General features: G+C 40.0%; 2 protein-coding genes across 2 annotated transcripts in view; one reads left to right on the top strand and one right to left on the bottom strand.

The window, feature by feature from the left end:
• The window catches only part of LOC121950056 (calcium-independent phospholipase A2-gamma-like), a 33,149-nt gene extending 15,766 nt beyond the window's left edge, over positions 1-17,383 (bottom strand). The window contains exons 1-8 of the mRNA XM_042495972.1: positions 17,261-17,383; positions 15,665-16,940; positions 14,034-14,183; positions 12,410-12,561; positions 12,003-12,097; positions 10,255-10,426; positions 8,754-8,811; positions 8,289-8,483 (exon numbers count right to left, since the gene is read on the bottom strand). Of these exons, the coding sequence (XP_042351906.1) occupies positions 8,289-8,483; positions 8,754-8,811; positions 10,255-10,426; positions 12,003-12,097; positions 12,410-12,561; positions 14,034-14,183; positions 15,665-16,885 (2,043 nt within the window). The 5' untranslated portion in view covers positions 16,886-16,940; positions 17,261-17,383. The remainder of the gene's footprint in view (positions 1-8,288; positions 8,484-8,753; positions 8,812-10,254; positions 10,427-12,002; positions 12,098-12,409; positions 12,562-14,033; positions 14,184-15,664; positions 16,941-17,260) is intronic.
• A 552-nt stretch (positions 17,384-17,935) lies between these two features.
• On the top strand, positions 17,936-22,097 carry dnajb9a (DnaJ heat shock protein family (Hsp40) member B9a). Its single transcript, XM_042496200.1, has 3 exons — positions 17,936-18,113; positions 19,205-19,435; positions 19,718-22,097. The coding sequence occupies exons 2-3, from the start codon at positions 19,219-19,221 to the stop codon at positions 20,152-20,154; spliced, it is 654 nt and encodes a 217-aa protein (XP_042352134.1). The 5' UTR covers positions 17,936-18,113; positions 19,205-19,218; the 3' UTR covers positions 20,155-22,097.
• Positions 22,098-22,326: the final 229 nt, after the last annotated feature.

Here is a 22,326-nt window from a genome sequence, read left to right as displayed (position 1 = left end):
GATTAAAAATTAAAGACAGAAAAAATACACACCCCCACCCAGTGGTCAGCTACTGCCACACATAAACTGTTGTTCTGTTGGAAACACACATTGATGGCCACGGCCCCTTTTCCTTCCACAATGCCAGCATGCTGTCTAAAGTCATACACTGGAGCAGTCTGATGCCATTGTTGTTTAGTTCTGTATAAAAATGCAAAGGCGACACAAAGAAGGGACCTTGTTGCAGCCCTATAGTGTAAAGAGGGCTTATGTGGCATTCTAGCAGTCCTGCAAAATAAAAGCTATGTAACGTTCTAGCAGTTCTATAAAATAAAAGTCACCAGCTACTTTTATGTTTTCATTGCGGGGGACAACTGTACGTGTTTTAGATATTCAAGGGTGCAATGTCTTCTGCATCTGTCCTGAAATCTACAACCATGCCAGAGACAGTCATTCAGTTGATAAAGTAGATATTTAGGCAGTTATATATAAACTGTGTTCTCTCAATCGTTTGCACAAATCTTCAGAATCAATCTCCACTGTTTGCACACAAAAGCTAGCTTCCTCTCTCACTCTATGTAATCAGAAAAATAAATCTGCTCATTGAGGGAAAATTAATTGCCTAAATGGCATCCAATCCACATAAAAGCTACCATTGTCACCAGCGAGGATGAGAATGACAACGTGGTCAGTGTGATGAGTGCCTCTCAGGGTCAAGTCAAAGGTCTTCATGCCATATTATGCGATTACGACAAGCAATTCTCCTCCTTGCCTTTCTGCTTTATTGGGCCCAAAGGGTCACATCGAGGTTCAAGTCATCTTCCCAAGCTGTCAATAGAGGAGGGACCCATCTGTGTAAGAGCCAACTTTGCCCCAGGCAGGAAAAGAAATTGAGATCTACTGTTTATGGTTACCTTTTCCCACACATTCGGTGAATATGTGACCACACATGTACACCCAGTATTGAAACAATGAATCATCCCTGCCGGCTGTAGCTATTCAGATTAACTATGGCAATTCCTGCAGTGATAGAAATAGGCGCAGAACTCCCTTGCTCATATTTACTCAGTCTGGATTCCCTTGAGACTTTATGTACATATTTGACAACTTCATATTAGAAAGCATAATTTTTCTGTCCATCATCTACTGTGCAATTTGAAGCTAATTTCCCCGCTGCACACAGGAAAGGTGACTGGGCACACACACTTGCATATCAATACATTGTAATGCATGATTCAAAGCTGTGATTTATTCCAAGGAATCTCATCTGGAGCCACTGCAGTGAGAAGCCTGCTAAGTGTGGTGCACTGTGAGAAGACAAAGGGGGTTAGAGACAGAGGAAGATTCACACTGCAGTCAGTCAACATAATCAGTGGACTGGCCTAATCCCCAAACAAGTGTGGCTGTGCAATCTAGTGTTTGTGCATGAATGAAAACATATGAATGCAGCAGAACAAAAAGAGCAGTCAGTGGAGGAAACAGAAGTAAAGTGACAATGAGAGAATCCATGTGTTTATACTCTAGGGGACAAAGATCCTGAGTCTGTCTGGGAGGAGGAAGCTGTCTGCGGCAGGGCTCAAACGTCTGAGCTCCCTCCTCCAACAGCCTGCAGGCCTTGCTCTCGGAGCTTAACATAGGAGGAGAGGACTGGGATGAGCAAGTGCCTAAAAGCTCAGATTTATACCCTGAATCCACCACCTCTCCTCCTCTCTGCAAAGCACTGCAGTGCTGAGCATGTAATTTATGACCAATAACTTCACCTCCAGTGGCCTTTACAAGGTAAAAAAGAGGAGTAAAAAAAATGGTCCACAAGGTTAGGATATCTTGAACTGCAGTTTTGGCACTTCATTATGTGAGACACTATACCTCTTCCTTCTCTTTTCTCACACGGCAACAAAAAAGTCCTCTTTTTTTTTTTTTTTAGCTTTGCCACATTTAATGAATTCTAATAATACGTTCACATGAAATCGGGAAGGTGGTAGACGGCAAACCACAAATTATTTTAGTGGATGAGGGCAGGGGCCAGATGCACAAACAATGTGCATCTGGCCCCCAGGAGGAATGTGCCGTGAGAATGTGCGCATCTCACATTTTCTTTAGAGAAGTGTACACAGTTTTAGCTGCAATAGCTGCAGGTGATATCATAAGAGGGAGATTAAATATAAGTTAAGGAACGGAAAACAATGTGCAGCTGTGTTTTTCAGCTTAAACTGTAAAATATCGAAGTCTAATCTCAAACTATTTATGAGTGATACATTTCAGCATTATTGTTAACATGAGATAAAATATTTGAAGCAATTAAGACCTCACAAATTCAAAGTTAAGAGTATTTAATGACATTGAAGGCCTAATATTTATATGACTGAATTTAGGACATTTAAAGACTTTGTCAGGACCAGCAGACACACTTAAAAAAATCTGGAAGTGTAGATGTGACGTACTACATTTCAGCATGTGTGAAGTCTGTCTGCGGAGCGCTGTGCCATGTAAGGGCTCTCAAGCTTGCACTGAGGGTGGTGGCCCATGCCTCCCATCAAATGCTGGCAGAGGTGGGCACAAAACATGTTCCCATTCCTCCCCATCCCCTCAGGAGACGCCATGGCAACTAGGCGGAAAAAATTGGGCCCTCCTCGCCATTCCACGCATGCCCTGGCATCCATTGTGAAACGTCTGAAGTCTTCTTCTTCTGTGTTCTTTAGAGCAGAGATAACTGAGGGAGCTTTAATGTGGAACCACCCTCCCTTCATCTCCTCCAGTTTTCCTCTCTTTTCCCCTTGTTCCCCCTCACTAAGGCATCCTCTCCGTGGCTATGGTGGCAAGTGTGAGGCTTTGATAACACCACGGCTGCTCTGCTTCAAAAGGTCTTGCTCCAAGTTACAATTTCCCCTGCGTTACCAGCCTGAATCTTAAATTCTGGCAATCCGTCAGATTTCCATTTGCAGCCTGCAGAATCGTAGAAACATCAACGAACAATCACAACTTTCTTGAAACGCTGCTCGAGAATTCCGGCATTCGTTCAGCACATGGCACGGCGACTCTCCTGCGCTCACCGTACAAAAGGGCGATTGTTTAGGGCTTGAATTAAGTGGAAAACTCTGTGGGCGTTTGTGGAAAAGAGCGAGATGACTCTCTCCAGGGAATCCTGACATCACGCAGACAGCATGTTATGCTCATGACTGGTTTCAGTGCCTCAAGAAGCCAATAAATAAAGCCATCAGGCTGGGTGGTATTTAGAAGCTGGCGAGGTTTAAATGGAAAGTAAAGTGGCTGAAAACTGAAAATGTATCTTAGAAGAAACTTATAAATCTGTTCTTAGACTTTATCCTAGAGTACACTGTCCAATCATGTAAAACACCTCTCAAATAATATCTTAAGTATTTCCATCTTGTTAATTAGTTTTAAAATCTCCCTCCAGACACATTTTTAAAGTATGTACTTATAATAATACTAATATTTTGTTTAACATGGTTTTCTCACATAATAGTTAAAAATAAACCCAGAGAAGGGCCAGAAGCAGATCTACTATTTCTTCTTCATTATGAAATTCTGGATCTGGCCTCAAACCAGCCCACCCCCGCTGCTTGCAGAAGTTTTTGCTCTCTGTTTTCTCCAGCGCTGCTTGTGCTAGGTTGAGAGAGAGCAGTGTGCATTAAAATGGCTAGTGGAAGCATTAGAGAGATTCAGATAGCGTACACATTTAAGGCTCAGTCCGACTCGGATTAGGAATTTGCCAAAATCAGCCACTAGCAGACGTATCAGAATGGTTGGTGTTGTTATGATCTTTTATTTGCTGATGTTGTTTATTAGCTTCTTAGCTTGTAGGCTAGCTGGCAGTTGGTTACGCAATGTTATTGGTTGGGAAACATATAATCATATCTGCTACAATAGGGTTTTTGGTGCATACTTGAAGGACGCTCCAGGTTTTGGTTTACATTCTTGACACTCTACCATGTTTAATGTCAAAATTTTCCCTATGCTAATGCTAATGCTATTGTATCAAACTCTGTTCCCCCATTAAAATGTGTTTCTCGTATTAGACAGCGAATGTCTTTCATATAAGTCCGGCGTGTGTTTGAATCTCAGATTTAAAGGAAGTGCACAGACATTGCCCCCTTCACTTGAGGAATGTAAAAACACCTCTCTGGTGACAAACTGCACAGATAAAAGTCAGTATAGTCAAGGTCATTAATCTCAGGACGCATAATGAGAAGACAACACATTTCTGAATGGATAGGGATTCAAATTAGCATTTGCTTTATCAGTGAAAACTGAAACAAGTCAAGGTTATTATTTTAATATCAACATCTCTACATTAAATTTCTTGCGAATTACAAATAAAGACACAATGGATGCTTCTGTAAGCACTGATTAAATTTAATATTGCATTTGTTTGTAGTTTCTTTCATTCCTTTCACATCTCTGTAGATTGCTCTGCATGGCTTTGATAACGCTTTAAAACATTTTTCACATAGAAGACCTTTGATCATGAAATAAATTTGTTTTTTTCAGCAACAGCCGACAGAAGCAAAGGTTATGGAAGATAAGAAGTTGTAAGACTCCTGATTTAAACAAAAGAAATGTTATTTCAGGAGACACAAATAACAAGCCCTATTCTGCCTCCTGTCACCTCTTGTGGTAATTTAAACATATGCACAAATATGAAACTGCAGACTGAATTTTTTTCCATATGTAGAGGTTTACAGCCGCATTTTAATGTTCTGATGTTTAAATCTCATTTGGAAGAGCAAAAAACAGCAAAATAAATGCTGGTAGAACATCTGCAGTCATGGTGAACGCGGGTAAAACGGTTCCAAAAATAAAAAAAGGGACAGAAAGTGGAACAAATGAGCAAACGCTCAAATCACACAGGAATTGCGAGTCAAGGCAAAATACCTCCTAAAAATATTCTCTGAAGACTTATTAGCCTGAGAAAAACACGAGAAAAGCAAAAGAGTGCTTGTTACTAAATCAGGAAAGATGCTCTTTTTTTCTAATTTTATTCAGGTTTTCGTGTGGAAGTTTCTTTTTACCTATTGCTTGATAGTAAAAACATAACATAACTGAATTCATGTCAAATGTATTAAATATATTTAACTCCTGATGGTGTCTCATCCTCTCACAGCATGAGGTTTCCTAACGGTTTGGAAAAACAGTTCCATAATTAGATTGTCTGTCTTCTCATTCTAACGAGGCAGATGTGGCAGTCAAACAGTTGTGTGTGATAAAGGCGGCGCTGCATTGGGCTAATTTATGCATCTTAGAGTAGGGTAGGACCTGTGAGATGGCAAGCTGAGGAAATCTCCCACCACAGGTGGGTTTTCATCACCCAGTCTCTTTCATTCCCCCCCTGAACTCCCCCATTCACCTACAGAACTAACACAGCTTCCAATTAAGAGTGTGGGAACGTGCCGATACGGGATATTGCCTTTGATGCAAACACATGCTCATTCACGTGTGCTGTGTCTATGTTGAGTTCGTCAGTGTTTACACTCATCTGTGTTTTGAATGTCGATTCAAGGAATTATTGAAATCTGGGTGTGATGGGTCAAACACAGCATGCGTCGACTGAATGCTCAAAGAGAAAAAGAGCATTTAATGATTTTTCCTGTCTGCTTTTTTATCTTGTTTTCTAAAGTTCTTTGTAACTTCTGTTTTGAATAAAATAAAATTCACACTTGCTTTCTTTATTCTGCAATACCTCTACTAGTGTGGTTTTCTTCCGTGCTCTCGAATGACTAAGCCCTTACTGAAAAGATAGAGGCAAACAGAGAAGCACTACGTATTGATCGGTAAAACGTTAGAGTGGACTGCCGGTTTGTTATGTCACTGATGGCTAATGCATACCTGTTTAGTGGAGATGGATTTAAGTGTCTTACTGCGACTCACTCTCCTGTCAAGATGCAACTGACTGGAAATAAACACTGACAGCACGGAAATGGAGTTCCTCCCTCTTACTTGCAGAACGGAGAATTTTTCTCATTAGGCTCCTCAAAATCCTTCAGACTCTCAGCCGTCAATGCTCACTGTACAGGGCATTTAAATCCAGCTCCCCAACAATAAGCCCTAGATTACTGTAGCAGAGGGCCGTGGTTAAATCGTCACTACGTGTGTACATGGTGTGAAAGAGAGCATGAGTGCAAAATAAGCCTTGACAGGTACAATGGACATTGAATATCACAATATTGATATTGGTATTAAAAGATGTGCACTCGCTGTTTCACTGAGGAGTGGTTTGTGCACTCTTTCCATGCATCATAGTTAAATAGTTGGGAGTATTTATATTTTATAGTATAGAAAAGTTATAGTCTGACAACAGCTTTGTAAGAAAAAATTATTTTGTTATGTCCATTGATTTATAGAATGATCTGTTTGGATGTCACTGTAACAGTTACTGTAGGGAATATGAAATGAACATCACATTATACGAGCAATTATAATTTATGCCATGATCGTTTGCAAAGTTACATGAAAAGCTGCAACATTGCAAAAATCTTGCAACCATCTTGCGTAACACCCCTACCCTGCGATTCAAAACTTTATTTTGGCTGAATTATTTCTCAAATGAATTGAATGTAGGTGATCCGCAAAACAAAAAAGAGTCCATAGCAACGGTCAAAATCAAGTGACGCTAGGTTACAGGAACTATTGGTTTCTTTCATTTTAAAACAAAATAAAATGTAACTATCTAAAACAATCACAAAATGACTACCTTTTTAGTGAAAATGTTGTTTCTACTCTCTTCAATGTTGTGTTAGTTGATGAAGTCAATCGCTTGTCTGTAGATAGTTGCTAACCTTTGAGGAAAATGGAAAGCAGCTTGTCTTCACGACAGTGGCATCAACAGTAATACCACTTGAAGACGCTAGGTGGGGGGAGAACTGAAAAGTTGAAAAGCTATCGCTTTCCACTTTAAAACAATATTTTAGGGTCAGAAATATTCCTAAAGTTATATTAACTGGACTAGAAAATGTGACATTACCTTTGCCGAGACAGTCGCCACAGAGGACTTGTTAACACACATACAGATATGTTAGGGACCTGACCGTTAGTAATTTTGACCACTGTCACAAAAATAAACGCAGAGATACAGTTCAAGTCTTTGTTTTTTTGCTTTACAAAATTAAATTCTTTTGCGCATCACAGTGTTGAGTATCAAAAATTGTGTTAAAAAACCATAAGAAAGGCATCCCACAGACACACATTTTGCATATGGACTAGATTCAATCAAATTTGAGGCAGTGCGTTTTTGACAAAATTACAAAGAACATGAAAAAAAAGAACTTCGACTTAATATATGGATCTATATTTTGGCTCCTGTGACCAAATGTATTAAAGATGAATTTGGAAAATTAAGCTATGTGATGTATAAAATGGTTTAAAGTTCAATTATCAATTTGTCAAGTACGGATGTTGTATTGACCCTAAAATGCGTGCACGCAGTTTGTATGTGTCTTGGATTGACATCATTGCAGTTTTCTGTGACAAACTGACCCACCAGTTCTGAAAAAAAAGCTTAATACAATTATGAGTATTTGTTATGAGTGGTGGTGTAGTGCTGCCAGAACGCATCAGAATGAAGCAGGTTTTCTCTCAAAGAAACGAAATGTAATATCAGCAGTTTGCATCATCTGTTTATAATTCATTTGTAATTTTTTATATGCTAGAAAAAAAATCTAATCATTACTGAGGTATATCTCATGCAAGAAACAACAAAAAATTTAATTTTCAGAGTTGTCCTATTGAAATTTATGGCGTGTTGACTGATTCACAAAGTGAACTCATGCACTGAATAACATGCAAGAAAGTATTCTACCTCAAAGGTAGCCTTTAAGCAGCACAATGAATTCAATTATTTTTTCTCTTTCTATAGCTGCTGTTAACTAGTTAAGAAAAAAAGACATCAAAACATTTGGTTATTTTATAGTTATAGTTGACTAATGTAGGAACAGCGGTTACATAACCTTCCACATGAGCCACAACTTTATCACCATAGGTTCACTCTGGTACTTTAACAAAAAGCACTGCAACCCGGTTTATCATGTTCTGACATACTGGCACATGTTCTATTTGACTGTAATGGTTATCTACGGATTGAAGCTTATGTAACAGTTGTGCTCATGACAATCATCCTTGATAAAAGCATCCGCTGAAGGCTTAAAATCTAAATGTGGAATTTTAAATCCACTGCCTGAGTCCTATTACTTTCCCTTCTTCTGTAACCAACAGTGACAGGAGATAACTCAGACATTAATTCTATGAAGTTCATCATGATCACTGCCACCCACTACTCTGTTACTGTTGTGACTGACCTGGTGGAGATCATTTCCCAAGGTGAACTCCTGGAAATATCCAGGGGCTGCTGATGTGGCACGGATGGCCTGCCAGAGCTGGTGCTGGCAGCCCCCCAGGTAGTGAGAGCGCACCCCGGGGAGCAGGTTGTAGTTCCTGAACACATAGGCCTTCAGAGGAGTGCCCCTGTTCACAATGGTGCTCACCGCTGCCACCTATAGGGAAAGGAAATGACCTACAACTTGACTTCTTCAGCATGAGGTAGCACTTTTCAAACTGATAAAATGCAGACATAATACTGTATCTGGGGTGACAGTGTATTTTCCTTCCACTTGTCATTGCAGAGGTATGCAGGACAGAGATCGAGACAGAGAAAGAAGCTTTTTTTGTACTATTCCAGTAAACAGGGTGAGACGAAGGCTTAATGGTCAGTGCCAGAACAGAACAAGAGGGAAGAATGAGTCAGACCATCTTCTAAAGCTCACCTTGGGGCATTCAGGGTTTCTTGAAGTCTCCACCAGGAGGTGAGAGCCCATTTTCTCTCTGTGGAAGGGAAGATAGGATGATGTTATGTTCTGGATTAGTGAATTTTGGATGGTAGTATGACTCAGTATTACACATTTCTTTCTGCAAGCTTCACAAAATCCTCCTGCATATCAGTTAATGGAACTTGGATTAATTTGTGATCAGCATAATTATCATCAAATTCTACTGTTCTAAAGGTTTAAGGCCATTTACAATTATATATAGTCATATATACATTTTTATTCTGATTTTTTTTCAGCACTTCCGTACTGTTCAGATTGTGTGACACTTGAAATTTGCATAAATTAGTAATCCATCACAGTAAACATCATGTCGGCTTTCATGGTTATCCAAGGCACATTATTGTTGCAAAGCGATGCAATACATAGTTTTGAGATGGATAGTTCAGACTTTTTTAAGTGTGTTTGTTAGAGGTACTTATCCATAGTGAGTGTATTACCCACAGTAAATGTCAGTCAGCATTCTCCCAGCGTACAGAAGCAGGCAAAAGTGGTGATACGCAAGCTAAGCTATGTACTGTTGTGGATGAGAGGCAGCAGCAAAATGTTTTTCAGCCACTCAAAAAATATTATATAGATGTTTGAGTGCATGCTTTATTTTGAATATTTACCCCGCTTTACCTTGCTGTAAGACAGACCTTTCCGACAGGAAACTGACGTTGTTCGATCACTCTCTTCAAAGCCAGACTCCACTGAGAGAAAATGGGATTTTACCTCACAGAACATCGGAGCTGCTGGTGTACTGCTGCCTTGACTGTTTAGCTTATTTGTGTTACTTTTTGACTTTGGTGAATCCAAATTAACCCTTTAAAACACCACAGTAACACAAACAAACCAATCAAGGTAGAGGCAGACCAGCAGCTCCTTTGCTCTGAGAGCTTAAAATGCTGTTTTTGTCAAGGAGGTCTGGTGGCTTTGAAGAGAGCATAGATAATGGCTTCAGTTCCCCATCTGAGAGAGCAAGGCAAAGTGGTTAAAATATTCAAAATATTGTGTACACTTAAACTGATACTAATTTTTTGAGACATTTTTAGGTGACTAAAAAACGTTTGCTGCTGCCCCCGTCCACAGGAGTATGTTACTGAGCTTCCTTGACGATACTTCTGCCTACTTCTCCAGGCTGGGATGAGCTGACCATATTATATGTCATACTCTAACTATAGATACGTACCTCATACAAACCTGCTAATAAAAATTCCAATAACCCCTTTAAATCTGCAGTTTTTAATTGTATTACCACACAATGTTAGCAAACTTGAGAAAAATAAATAGCAAATATTCACTTTTAAAGACTTCCATCCCTGTGTTTACTTTCATAGTGTACTGACTATTACAAAAATTAAAGAGAGGAAAAATCAAATAAAAGGCTTTTGGACCATTTTACCACTTTCATGGCATTTTTTTTTTACATGTCTCCAAAATTAATGACAAAGGCACTGACTTGAGGATGTTTTCCCAGGCTTCGCTGTCATAGAAAGCGTGGCTCCAGCCCATCTTCACTGTGCCAACGATGACGTTCTGCTTGAAGACATCTGAACCCAGCTTCCGGTAAAGATCGTCACATTCGTTCAGTGGGATTTGGAACACGCCTAGCATGAACCCCAGGATAGCACCTGAGGCAAAAACACACACAAACATTTAGAAAGGGACTGAGTAGGACGAGTAAATGAGGCTTACAACAGCATATTTTTGTAAACAGGAAGTGTAAGAAGTTCGGTCACTCCTTTGGGAATGCAGCAAGGTTATCACGGTAATAAACAAGCACACAGGTAATGCGCAGTTCATTGTTGTTACTCTCAAGGCCTGGAGTTGATGAGAGGCTAATTGCCTGAAGGATTATTTGTTATTAGTATCATTACCCCTGGATGAACCCTCCACAGGAAGTGCATGAGATTAACATGACTATTAAACTACAGGCAACTACTTTCTCTCCATGATTAAGAATCCCTGACAGGATTATCAAACCACTACAGAGCTATGAGGGCAGAGACAGGGTGTACCTGAATAATGTGGGTGATACGACTCACCAGATGTGGCCCAGATGGGTTTTAAATGTGTGAACATCATTCGATCTAGCAGGCGGATTACAGAATGCTTTGACAACATTGACTGAATGTGAAAATGAAGTGCCTCCAACTGGTGGAGATTAAGAAATAGAGAAGTGATAGGAACTGAGAACAAACAGAAACTTCTGTCTGTGATTAAAGGACAATGTGCTCTGCAAATAAAACGCAGTTCTCCAGTCTGCTGTAAAATGGGAAAAAAACAAGTGGCAGACAGAGGAGACAGTTTGAGGATGGTCCACAGCACCATCTTGTGGTGATTTTGCACACAGAGGAAAAAGGATTAAACCACCTTATTGACAATCAATTAAGCCAAATGAAGCAATGTAAATTCATGGCAAATGTACTTTACAATTGGTAGGATGGTCTGCTCTGTCCACTGCTCGGCTCTATCAATGATACACATTCATATAAAAAGCCATTTCTGGACTGCTCCTATACAGCCTATGTGTTTTTTATAACTTCAAAAAAGTGCAAGACAATGCTCTGTGTGTTCTCAGGAATTTTTGATGCTCTCTGTTCTGTCTAAAGGCTTTCTGAGTATTGTGCACCGACTGCATGGAATATGCTGCAGAATGACATGACGCTCAATTACATGATCTTGTTAAACACTTTCAAATTCAAAATGAAAGAATAAGAGGCACATTCATTAAGATGCAATGTTTTGAATTTACCTAGTTACAAAATGAACTTTTTAAAATGTCTCTTTTGAAGTCTGAGCTTCCTGCGCTTGATTTTTAGTTTTTATTTTTATTTTTTTCTGTTTATTTTTGTCTATAACTATATGTTTTTATTCAAACTGCTGCCTTCCTTAGCAAAGTCTTCCTTGAAAAAGAGTATCTTAATCTCAGTGGGACTCTCCTGGTTAAATAAAAGTCAAATTAATAAAATACCATTGATAAATAATCAATTTAATTATGTGAAGCTGTTGTACTGCGGCCTAACTTGAGTACAAAGCAGAGTGATGTCTGTGGTGAAATTGAGGTCAAAGAAAGAGCAGAGCAACAAATGGGTCACTGTGTGATCAGTACTGCCAGTCCTGCCCGCAATGTTGCTCTCTGCTCACATAATCCAGACACATATAACACACACACACATTCAGAAGTAGGGCAGGGGCACAACGCACCTGTGCTGACACCACAAATATAATCAAACAGTTTATAAATGGGTTTGCCGGTCAGGGCCTCCAGCTTGTGTAACGTCTGAAGTGCAACAACTCCCCTGAAAGAACAAAGTCAGACACAGATACACAGAGAGAGAGAGAAAAATTAATAAAATAAAAACCAACAGCTACAAAGTGTGACAGCTGATTAATTTTAAACTAGAAATAACAAAGGCAAAGGGGTAATGAATCCTTATCCATTTAACTGAGCATTTCACTACATCTACTTAACAGATTATAAATGCAAACAGAAGTGAATTGCTTTTTTAACAATGGCCTTGACTGCAGTAAATTCTCTTTAGTTCCACTTTGATCAGTGACTCATATCTTATAACAAAGAAAAGGAAAAAGAAGAGCTTAACTTGCTGTACCTTAACCCTCCTCCATCTATGGACAGAATGCGTATACCCCGGCCTTTCACAGGTTTGTGGTATCCAACCAGAGCGAGGGCTTCTCTAACTGCTGCTCTCAGGCCTGGGTCACTGGCCTGTCTCAGACGCAGCAGGCAAGGAATAACTTTCTCCTGATTAACACAAAGTGACACTGTCAGTGGCAGAAATGAAAAACATTGTCAGTCCAACATGATGCAGTCAGATGGGAATTGGCCAGGCAAACAGGAGGTACGGCTAAAACTTGTGAGGACAGGGTCTGCTGCTGGAGCTAATGACATCCTGCGTGTTTACCTTCAAACTCTGTATCTGTTTTCATTACCAGTCAGACTTGTTCCTAGTAACAAGGGCAGAAATGATCAGTGCCTCCTCAACAAAAGGGGTCAATCCCTCACTGTCTCTCACAAATTGGTGGAAATTGACAAGTTTTGCAACTTTGCAAGTCATAGTTTCATCAGAATTAAGAAGGGATCATTTGCAATGGAATAGGAATGCATATCAAACTCGCAATGACAGCAGAGGGAAAATTGGTGTGACCACAGCAATATGGTGTTTCAAGGCCGACGTCATCTATAAGACTGTAGTAAAAATGATATCTATGATAGAATTGGACCAAATGTTTGTGAGGAGTCAGAGGACATAGTTTTGTCACAGCATGACACAACAGCAAAACACTGATGTAACAGTGATGTTGACCTTTGACATTTTGAATATAAAATCATCACTTCATCATTATGTGCTTTTAGACATTTGTCGGAAATTTCGTCATAACGAGCGCATGATTTCTTGAGTTATGGCCAAAAAACGAAAAAAAATCACATCAGGTCATCCTTGAGTCCACGTGGATGTTGGTGCCATATTTGAGGAAACTCCCTCACAGCCTTCTTGAGATATCATGTTTACAAGAATGAGACAGACGCAGTGTCATAGTGACATTGACCTTTGACCTCCAAAATCTTATCAGTTCATCGTTGAGTCAAAGTGGACATTACAGCCAAATTTGACAAAAATTCCCTTCAAGTGTTCCTGAGATAATGTGTTCACGACAATGGGATGGACATAAAGACAGACAGCCTGAAAACATGATGCCTCTGGCCTGTCGCCAGTGCAGAGGCATTAAAAAAAAAATCTTTCACAGTTATGTCTAGCTAGACACGTTTCTTGATTAACCTTCCTCACACTATTAAGAGTGGCCTTGGTTTGAAATAGGTTAGCACTGAATAACTTCCTGACACCATTGTTGATGAGGCAGAGGCATAAATAAATGCTGCCGAGCTCTGACATGAAACAGAAAGCAACATGTAACCTGTTGCCACAGCTGACAAACTGACATTTGCCTGGCAAGAGAATATTCCAGAACACAAGCACGGGAACGTTATCTAGATTACATGCTACGGCTGTTCAACAATTCATGCCAAATATAACACCATTATGTATGCATAAGAAACATGCTGCTGTGAACACGGTCTTGACACCTTGAGCTAGTGCCAAACATAAGAGTTGATGCTTTTTACATGCTAACAAGCATCAGACACGTTCCTGACAAAGCCTCGGGATTCTGGGAAAAAAAGGAGAAAAATAATGATAGCCTCTTCACATTTCTCACCTTGACTGCAACACCACTCGTCTCTGGAAACTCCAGGAGATGATAGCTGAGGTCCTCCACCCTGTTGATGTAGACTCTTACATCTGATGCTCTGTGGAGAGCCTGAACCAGACCCCGAGTTCGATTGTCCACACTCACTCTAGCAATGATCTGGGAGACAAAAAAAAAAGTGCAGCCAGTGAGGACCAGTTATTGAGCATCAGCTAGAATCCAAGTTAAAACCTGAAAAAGTACATGACTCATTTAAGAGTGAGCTCTCATTTCTATTTACAATATAAAAAAAGTAACTAATGAATGTTGTCATTATTGTTTCATTTCTTTTTCTTCTGACTTCCTCAACCAAGAGGAGAAGCAGTAAGTGAGAAACATTAATAAATGTCCAATACACACAAATCAACACTGAACAACAATCCCAAACAGACTGACGTGTTGATGACACACTAAACTCGTTTCACTTCTATGGGCCAGGTAAGGTAAGGTAATATTACTTTGTACCCCTAGGCATATTTGGTTTGCGGTAAAAGACAAAGTGTCGCTCTTTTAAAAACAACACAGAGACAGGCTCAAATAATCACATAAATAAATAAAAATAAAAATTGCTTCTAAAGCATGTATGCTATGTTGTGCAGACCCCCAATTTCTGGATGAGCAATCTATTTTTTTTTTTTCAAAGATTATTTTTTTGGGCTTTTATTGACAGGACAATGTAAGTGAGAAAGGGGAAGAGAGAGAGGGGGAGACATGCAGCAAAGCGCTAAGGCTGGATTTGAACCTGCGACCACTGTGGCGAGGACACAGCCCCTGCACACAGGGCACCGCTCTATCCACTGAGCCACCAGGCACCCCCTAATTTATTCATTGATTTATTTAATGCTATGAGTAAATATAATATTTTTGCATAACAGCTATTGCTAGAGCAAATATGTTTATATTGTAATCAACACATTGATATATCCATCATCTAAAGGTAAACTGGTTAATAAGACCTTAAAAAAAGGTCCTGATATTGAGCATTACTGTAAAATCCCATTAACTGTGGAGGGTGATTAAATCACGAACAGATTCACGACAAAGCTTTCACTCAGTACCTGTTATCATTCCAAAATACTGTCAACAGACATGTACCTTTAGTGGTATTATGTTACCTTGATGGCCCTGATTTTTTGTCTGCCCCTTTGGATTAAATGTAACAACATGAACTGGACCATAACCCACCTAGATAATACATCAGTCTACTGTGTATCATCAGCCAAAGGACATGAGTCATGCAGTGTTTCTGCTATTTAAAACAAAACATACAATTAGATCCTGATTCAATGACTCAATCCAGCCATGACATTAACTAAATGTCAGCCGTGTTTATGTCTCTACAACTTAAAGCATAGCTTGGCCTAGAAAGTACGTGCCTTCTGTGGCCCTGTAACGCTACATGGGGGTTATTTTTGATAACAGATTCCTAGAACTCAGGCAGCATGTCAGCACACTACACTACCAGTGGACATATAGAGAAGCAAGAGCTCTGGTCAATATCTGGACAAAAGCAACCTCCTATAATATACCAGGCTCTCAGAAATATCTGATGTGGGAATTATGTTTCAATCAAACACTGACACAGCTGTCTGCAGACTTACCTTCTCCCTTTGAAGCAGAAGTTTCTTGGCTTTCTCCTCTGCAGCCTTCTGTTCCTTGCTAACTGCTGTCTCCATCTGTTTGACTGGTGCATCCTCAGACTTCTTTTCCTCCACTGTTGCACTCTTGGACTCTGCTGTCCTAAACTTTGGGACCAGGGGAGCAATGTAGCTTCCTACAAAGGCTTGCACAGTCGGAGCTGAGTAGGATAGGTAGTGACTTAAACCCTTCTTAGGGGAAGGTGGGGTAACTGGAGAAACAGAGACTGTTTTATCAGACACTGGCATGAGGTCACTAGTTTGTTGCCCCTGAGAGGAAGAAGAGGGAAAGTCAACATTGTCCACTTTCTTGTCCTGAGTCTTTGTACTGCTGCCAAAGTATGAGTTGATGTGATGGGCCAGGTAGTTGTAAGTCTCATCCAGGGTACCTGAAAAGGTGCTGGGATGGAAAAGTGCTGTGTTTTGTTTGGGGGTTGTGCTCTTGCTCTCAGTATCTCTCTGTGAATGTTTAGGCTCCTCTTGCTTCCTGGCAGAACTGGCTCTGACAGCAGGAACAACACGTCTCAGCCTTTTCTCCTTCAGTTCACGCACAGTCAGAACTGTGGCAGTGACGGACGCTTGTGAAGGATTGTGAGGATGAGTGGAGGTAGTGGCACTTGTAGCAGCAGAAGTAGGAATAGAAGGACTGACAGGAGATGAGTTACATATAGGTTTGGGTGCAGCTTCACTGGGAGTAGGAGTTGATGTGACTGCGCTCTCCTCAGCTTTTGGCACTGACTCAACATTTGCCTCAGCCTTTTTCCCACCCTTTAAAGCATTTGGCTTGAGTCTGCCGATTTTGGAGAGAAGTTCTGTATGTGTCCCACTCACAGCTTTAGATACTGTGACCAGTGTGCTCCTGACCCGCGACATGTGTTGGCTCAGACCAGCAGACCACCGTGAGGCTGAAGTGTTTAAACGCAGGGTGCTGGTGTGGAGTCCAAGCTTTTGTCTGACCTGGTTAGCTTTAGAGAGCCATCCCTTACGCCTAGTGATCCTCAGGTGGTGGATGTGCCTCCAGCTGAAATAGCCAACCTTGTAGCAATAAGGTTGTTGTACATAAACCCTGCAGTGAGAGGTACCAGACAAGGGAAGTGACGCTGCTGACTTGTGAGCATGTGTTTGCCACAAATGAAACGCTCTGCTTACTTTCACCCAAGTATTTGGAGCCCAGTTATGACTCATTGTTTCAGCTCACATCCACAGCAATATAAGGTCTAAGCTCTCCCTTTTCATCAACCTGGTGATATAAAAAACAAAAGAGTGATATAAATGTGAATGGAAGACAACATTAAGAAAGAAAATAATGAAAATGACATGAGATATGGAATAAAACTACTAACACTGCTCCTAAAACTAATTTCTATTAATTATTCTGTTTCCTTCACAAGCACAACATCTTTGACAAATGCTCCTAATTCAGACGATAATATAACAGCTAACTTCCACGCAGAATAACATATTTCAACATCAGCAACTAGCTGTTAGCTCCGTTAGCGCAGCTAGCTTAGCTAACTCGCCAGCATTCATAATGACAACAGACGAAATAACAAACCATACCGTCTTTTTGTGTCGTCGTATCAAAAAAAGCAAGAAGTTTTTAATGTTCTCATTGAGTCGCCATTCTCCGCTGACGTTAACACAAATATTTAACAACGTATGGCAACACGCACGGTCACTAAACCTGACACTTGATTTCCACAATGACGTACGTCAGTCAGAAGAAAAACAATGGTCACGTGTCTCTCCATGTGCTCTGCTATTGGCTGTCGATAATTTGGCCCCTTGAATGAAGACTCGTGATTGGTTCAGAAAATTCTCCCCACTGACCGTTGAATGCAGAGGAATAACTTCAATACCGGCGTACTCCGGACTTCTCACGGACAGGCGGAGTCAGCAGCATATATTGAAAATGAAACCCCACCCTTACAAATATCACGCGGGTTTAGCGAATAAACAAATGAAGCGCTACTCTTGACCCAAAAGTTTTAAAACATAATTACTAAAACAGCTTAAATATGCCTCAAAACTTTATAATATCACAGTATGTATAGTATAATATCAATAGTAAGTTTTAGTACGTGGCAGTAGTGGCTAATAAAACCATTTATAAAAAAATAGGTGCTGTAAACACTCAGAGTAACATCGGGGTAACTATCGGACACTTGAGGACGGTTTATTAACGGCATTGACCGACAGAGGGCAGAAGCGCACAAACTCATAACGTCAACGTACCCTCATGCAGCGAAAGCGGCGAAGAAGACATGGAAACGATGCTGCTCCTCAGATCATTGCATCTCTGTAACATTCAGCGAAACTAACGAACATACACTGTCATGTTCAGCGTCGGATAAATAGTTTAATAGGCAGAGCTCAAATACAGCAGCTGTGCAGCACTCGTGTCCCCACAAAGGTAAGTGCGGGTCTAAAAGTCAGGGGATTACATGGGCAGTAGCTTGTGTTAGCAACGCTAGCTAACGGTAGGAGCGACGGATGATGTGGGCGGTGAAACAGTCGAATATAACGATACAACTAATTTACATCAGATTTTAAGTAAATCCAGCGGTAATCTATCTATCTGCGGAGCAGACAGATCGATTAGTTGCTGGAGTCATTAAATGCATAAATCAAATGTTAGTCTTGTGTGTAGGGTTGTTTTCATCAGCCTAAGCTAACGTCAACGTTAAGGGAGAGAGCGTGAAACGTGTCCACTTACATGTCTTAACTGTAAGGGACTGTACTTTATTTATCAGAGTAGATGGGTGGCGTCATGAATTTTTTTATCACCATGGAGCTACAAATGTTTTTTCCTTGAGATCCTCGAGTGACAAATAACTATTTTTTATTGTTTGTGACTTGGTGAAGTTGTGTGTTTTTGGACATTTTTCAAGAAAAATGCCTTTCAAACCCACTCGCAGGTTTGGGGTTCTGAGGGTATGTAAATTAAATACAAATTATGACAATTTAAGTTGAATGTCCTTCCCCGAAGCCAAATCAGAAAAGATAACTCCTTACTCAGAACATAAAAAAAATTGAAATGCCTCCCACATTTTGCACCACCCCCTCTCCTCTCTCAAGTAAAGTACAGTCCCTAATATTAGCCAGTAACAGATGCGTCATATAGCTAAGACAAACTCACTTATATTATAACTACAAGCATGCTATTTACATTTTTCACATTCATATTTTTCTACATCAAATGGCTATCTATCTACTCTTGTCTCTTTTAAGTTTTCATTTTAATTACTGTGTGTTTTAACATTTTATTTCATTTTTATTATTATTATTTTTAGGCTTACTTGAAGCCCACTTGTTTTTTGCCTCTCCTTGTACTGTGTCCTTTGTTACTTTTTTGTCATTTTGTACATTTTAAATTATGTAAAAATCAAAAAAGAATAGCCCAAACTAAAGTGCCTTGTTGTTCTCAGGATGCGTTACATGCATTACTGCATGAAACACATTTTTGCTGTGTACCAGCTGATCATTTCTCTCTCTTTAATGCAGAGGACAGCAGAGCCATGGCAAGTGCGCAATCTGCTGTAACGTTTGCAGTGTGCATCCTCATGATAACAGAGCTGATACTTGCCAAGAAGGACTACTATGATATACTGGGAGTGCCTAAAGATGCTACTGAGCGACAGATAAAAAAAGCTTTCCACAAGCTTGCAATGAAATATCACCCAGATAAGAACAAGAGCCCGGACGCTGAAGTTAGATTCAGAGAAATTGCTGAAGGTATCGTTGAGTCTTTATTTATCATTTGGATTTTAAAAAATGTATTTGTTTCCAGACCTACTGGAATCATTTTACTATTTTTAATGTCACATTTTTTACAACATGGTGATCAGTGTTTGTTTTTTTTTTTTTTAGCTTTTCTTGATTTCAATTTAAGAACCCTGGACTTACTGAGCTTGCACACTGTAATTAATACACTATAGCCATGCCTTTTCAAAATGTTGACGAGATACAGTACTAAACTTCTCCAGCTTTGACTGAATCTTGTCTTTCTTTGCGCAGCTTATGAAACTTTATCAGACGAAACCAGAAGACGAGAATATGACCATTTTGGTGACACCTCTGCATACTTCACCGGCGAGACACAAGGCAGACATAGACAGGGAGCCCACCAACCTTTCAGCTTCAACTTTGATGACATTTTCAAGGACTTTGACATCTACAGCCAGAATAGGCACGCCCGTCACCGAAGACACTTCGACGAACACTCCAGGTCCCACAAAGAGTCCCACAGCAGACATAAGAGACACTTTCAAGGAGGTTTTGGAGCAGGTATCTTTGACGACATGTATGACGACATAGAGCGAATGTTTACCTTCGACAGACACGCCAAACAAACTGACAACAAGTTTCACGGTGCATCGAAACAACACTGTAGAACAGTGACACAGCGCAGAGGGAATATGGTAACCACATACACAGACTGTACGGCATCTTAAGATGCAAAATAACTTCAGACTCAAAATGCCTTAAGGGGATACAATACTATTGTATTGATTAGGTAACGGAAAGCCATTTGGTTCAAATGCTGTGAAATTTGAGCAGTAACATTAATATCTGACATTCAGGCAACAGTGAAAACTCTGTTTACTTAGCTTAGGTCAAAATGCAAATAAGCTATGTTTTGTTCCAGCGATTCCCAGTGTGTCCTCATGAACTCGTATGTGATTGTAATAGGTTTTCACTTATTGTTGAAATAAGCTCACAGTAAGTATTTTGTCAGTATTTTAAGCACCTTTCGTTGATAGTGGAATTTGTTAGGTTTACTGTCTGGGGGAAAAAATAAACAATCATATTGAATTTAGCACAGGATTACTCGTGTGTTAGATCATCACTAGTTCACCACTTCCAGTCTGTTATTTTGTACAGTTTAAGATTTCATGTGTATAGGTTTTGGTTGTGGGTATGAAAACAGAACTGAATGTAGAAATGATAGCAGCCAGCCGAGTTTTACTTACGGCAGTGTCAACAAAAATCTGTGACCCTTTACTTTGTTGGCTTGTTGAAATGTCTCTGAGCAGCATGTTGTTGTCAGGAAGTTTTTGTACCATGATAAACTCATGATGTTATAGATATAATCCATCAGATTAAGTTTTTCCACAGTTGATTCTTCTACAGTGTTGTTTAGTAGGATATGCATATTGATCCTTACTTAAATTCACCACTCAAATTTAAAAATGTTGAAATATTTTATTCATGTTTTAATAAATTTAAGCAATTTCCTAATACATGCTTATGCAGCCGCTTGGAGCTGCCCAGTGATGGACAACAACAGTCCCTACACCATGTATTTAATATACTGTGTAAAAATTCAATTCAACAATTCATGTGTGAGAGCAGGAGGTGGCTGATAAGATTTTGAGGGGAAAAAAGCGTACACACACCTCTCACAACCTTGTCAGCCACACCCCACTCTGTTTTGTTTTTTGTCCATGTTTTGAACATCATGACCAACAGAAACAATTTAAATATAACATGCAAATCCAAGACAAAGTTGAGGGCAATCAACAGCAACTAATTAACTATTTAAACTGGCATCATAGAAGTCCTGGTGAGCTTCAAGTTTCGGTGCTGGCAGCCTCTTTAACACTGAACCGAGGCTTTTCAGGAAGAGTTCATCCTCATCCTCAGGCAGGTTGGAACCGACCCCACCTCCTCAACAGTCTCCAGGAGCTGTTTTTGAAAAAGTGGCACCTCTGCTGAGTGGGGCCCTCCAACTGCACAGGGCTCTCAAGTTGCGCAGGGGCCAGTCGTTTGCTGACGGGGGCCCTCCAGATGCACAGAGCCAGGCTGTGTTTGGATTTATGTCATTATGTCATTTATATCAAACTCAACCAGTGTCGCCTCAGGTTGAACAAACAAATATAATGTTAACTTTATTATGTGGTATGTGATTCAGCTTTGCAAGAATGTAAAATATTTTTGAAGATGTGTTAATTTCCAATTTCCATTGATTGCAGCACCGTAATTCTGGGCTTATCATATCTAGGAAAAAAATTCCTTACAGATGGGGGACCTTGAGTCAAGGTTTTATTAAATGGGCATCTGCAACAAAATGTGTATCAGTTTGGGGGTTGTCTACAAGAAAAAGATTGAGAACCACTGATTCAAATTACCTCTTCATCTGGAAACACTGTCTCTTCTAGCCCTGCAGTTTTGGGGTGAGGGTGTAACTGATCTGTTTCTGACTGGTTGATGATACTCATGCTGTTTCCCTAATATATCATCTGTTACCTCGTACCTTTAAACTAGTTCCAGTGACGTGCTCCTTTACAGTGCAGTGTGCAATATTTCTTTCCTGTATCGATGGTGTTGTAAATATTCAATGGCACTTTCAAGTTTGTAGAAAATGTGTTTTGAGGAATAAAAACTAGAGACCAAACTTTGTTATGTTGTGTTATGTTCATTCATATTCTGGATAAGAGAACCTAAAACTATCAGTTATGCCATCTTTAATATAAAACAAGATTTCATAAATCCAATACTGAGAAATTTCACACATTACAGCAGCAATTTTATATACACAATTTGCACTTTTTAAAAAATGTGTGTAGCTTCAGGCAGGGCCATAACTACACAAAGTCGCAATCCCGCCACCCCTCTACTTGTTA

The sequence above is a fragment of the Plectropomus leopardus genome, chromosome 11, assembly GCF_008729295.1.
Source record: "Plectropomus leopardus isolate mb chromosome 11, YSFRI_Pleo_2.0, whole genome shotgun sequence".
In the NCBI taxonomy this organism is placed as follows: Eukaryota; Metazoa; Chordata; class Actinopteri; order Perciformes; family Serranidae; genus Plectropomus; species Plectropomus leopardus.
The sequence above is the reverse complement of the archived record's forward strand: the minus strand, read 5'-3'. Positions and strand labels throughout refer to the sequence as shown.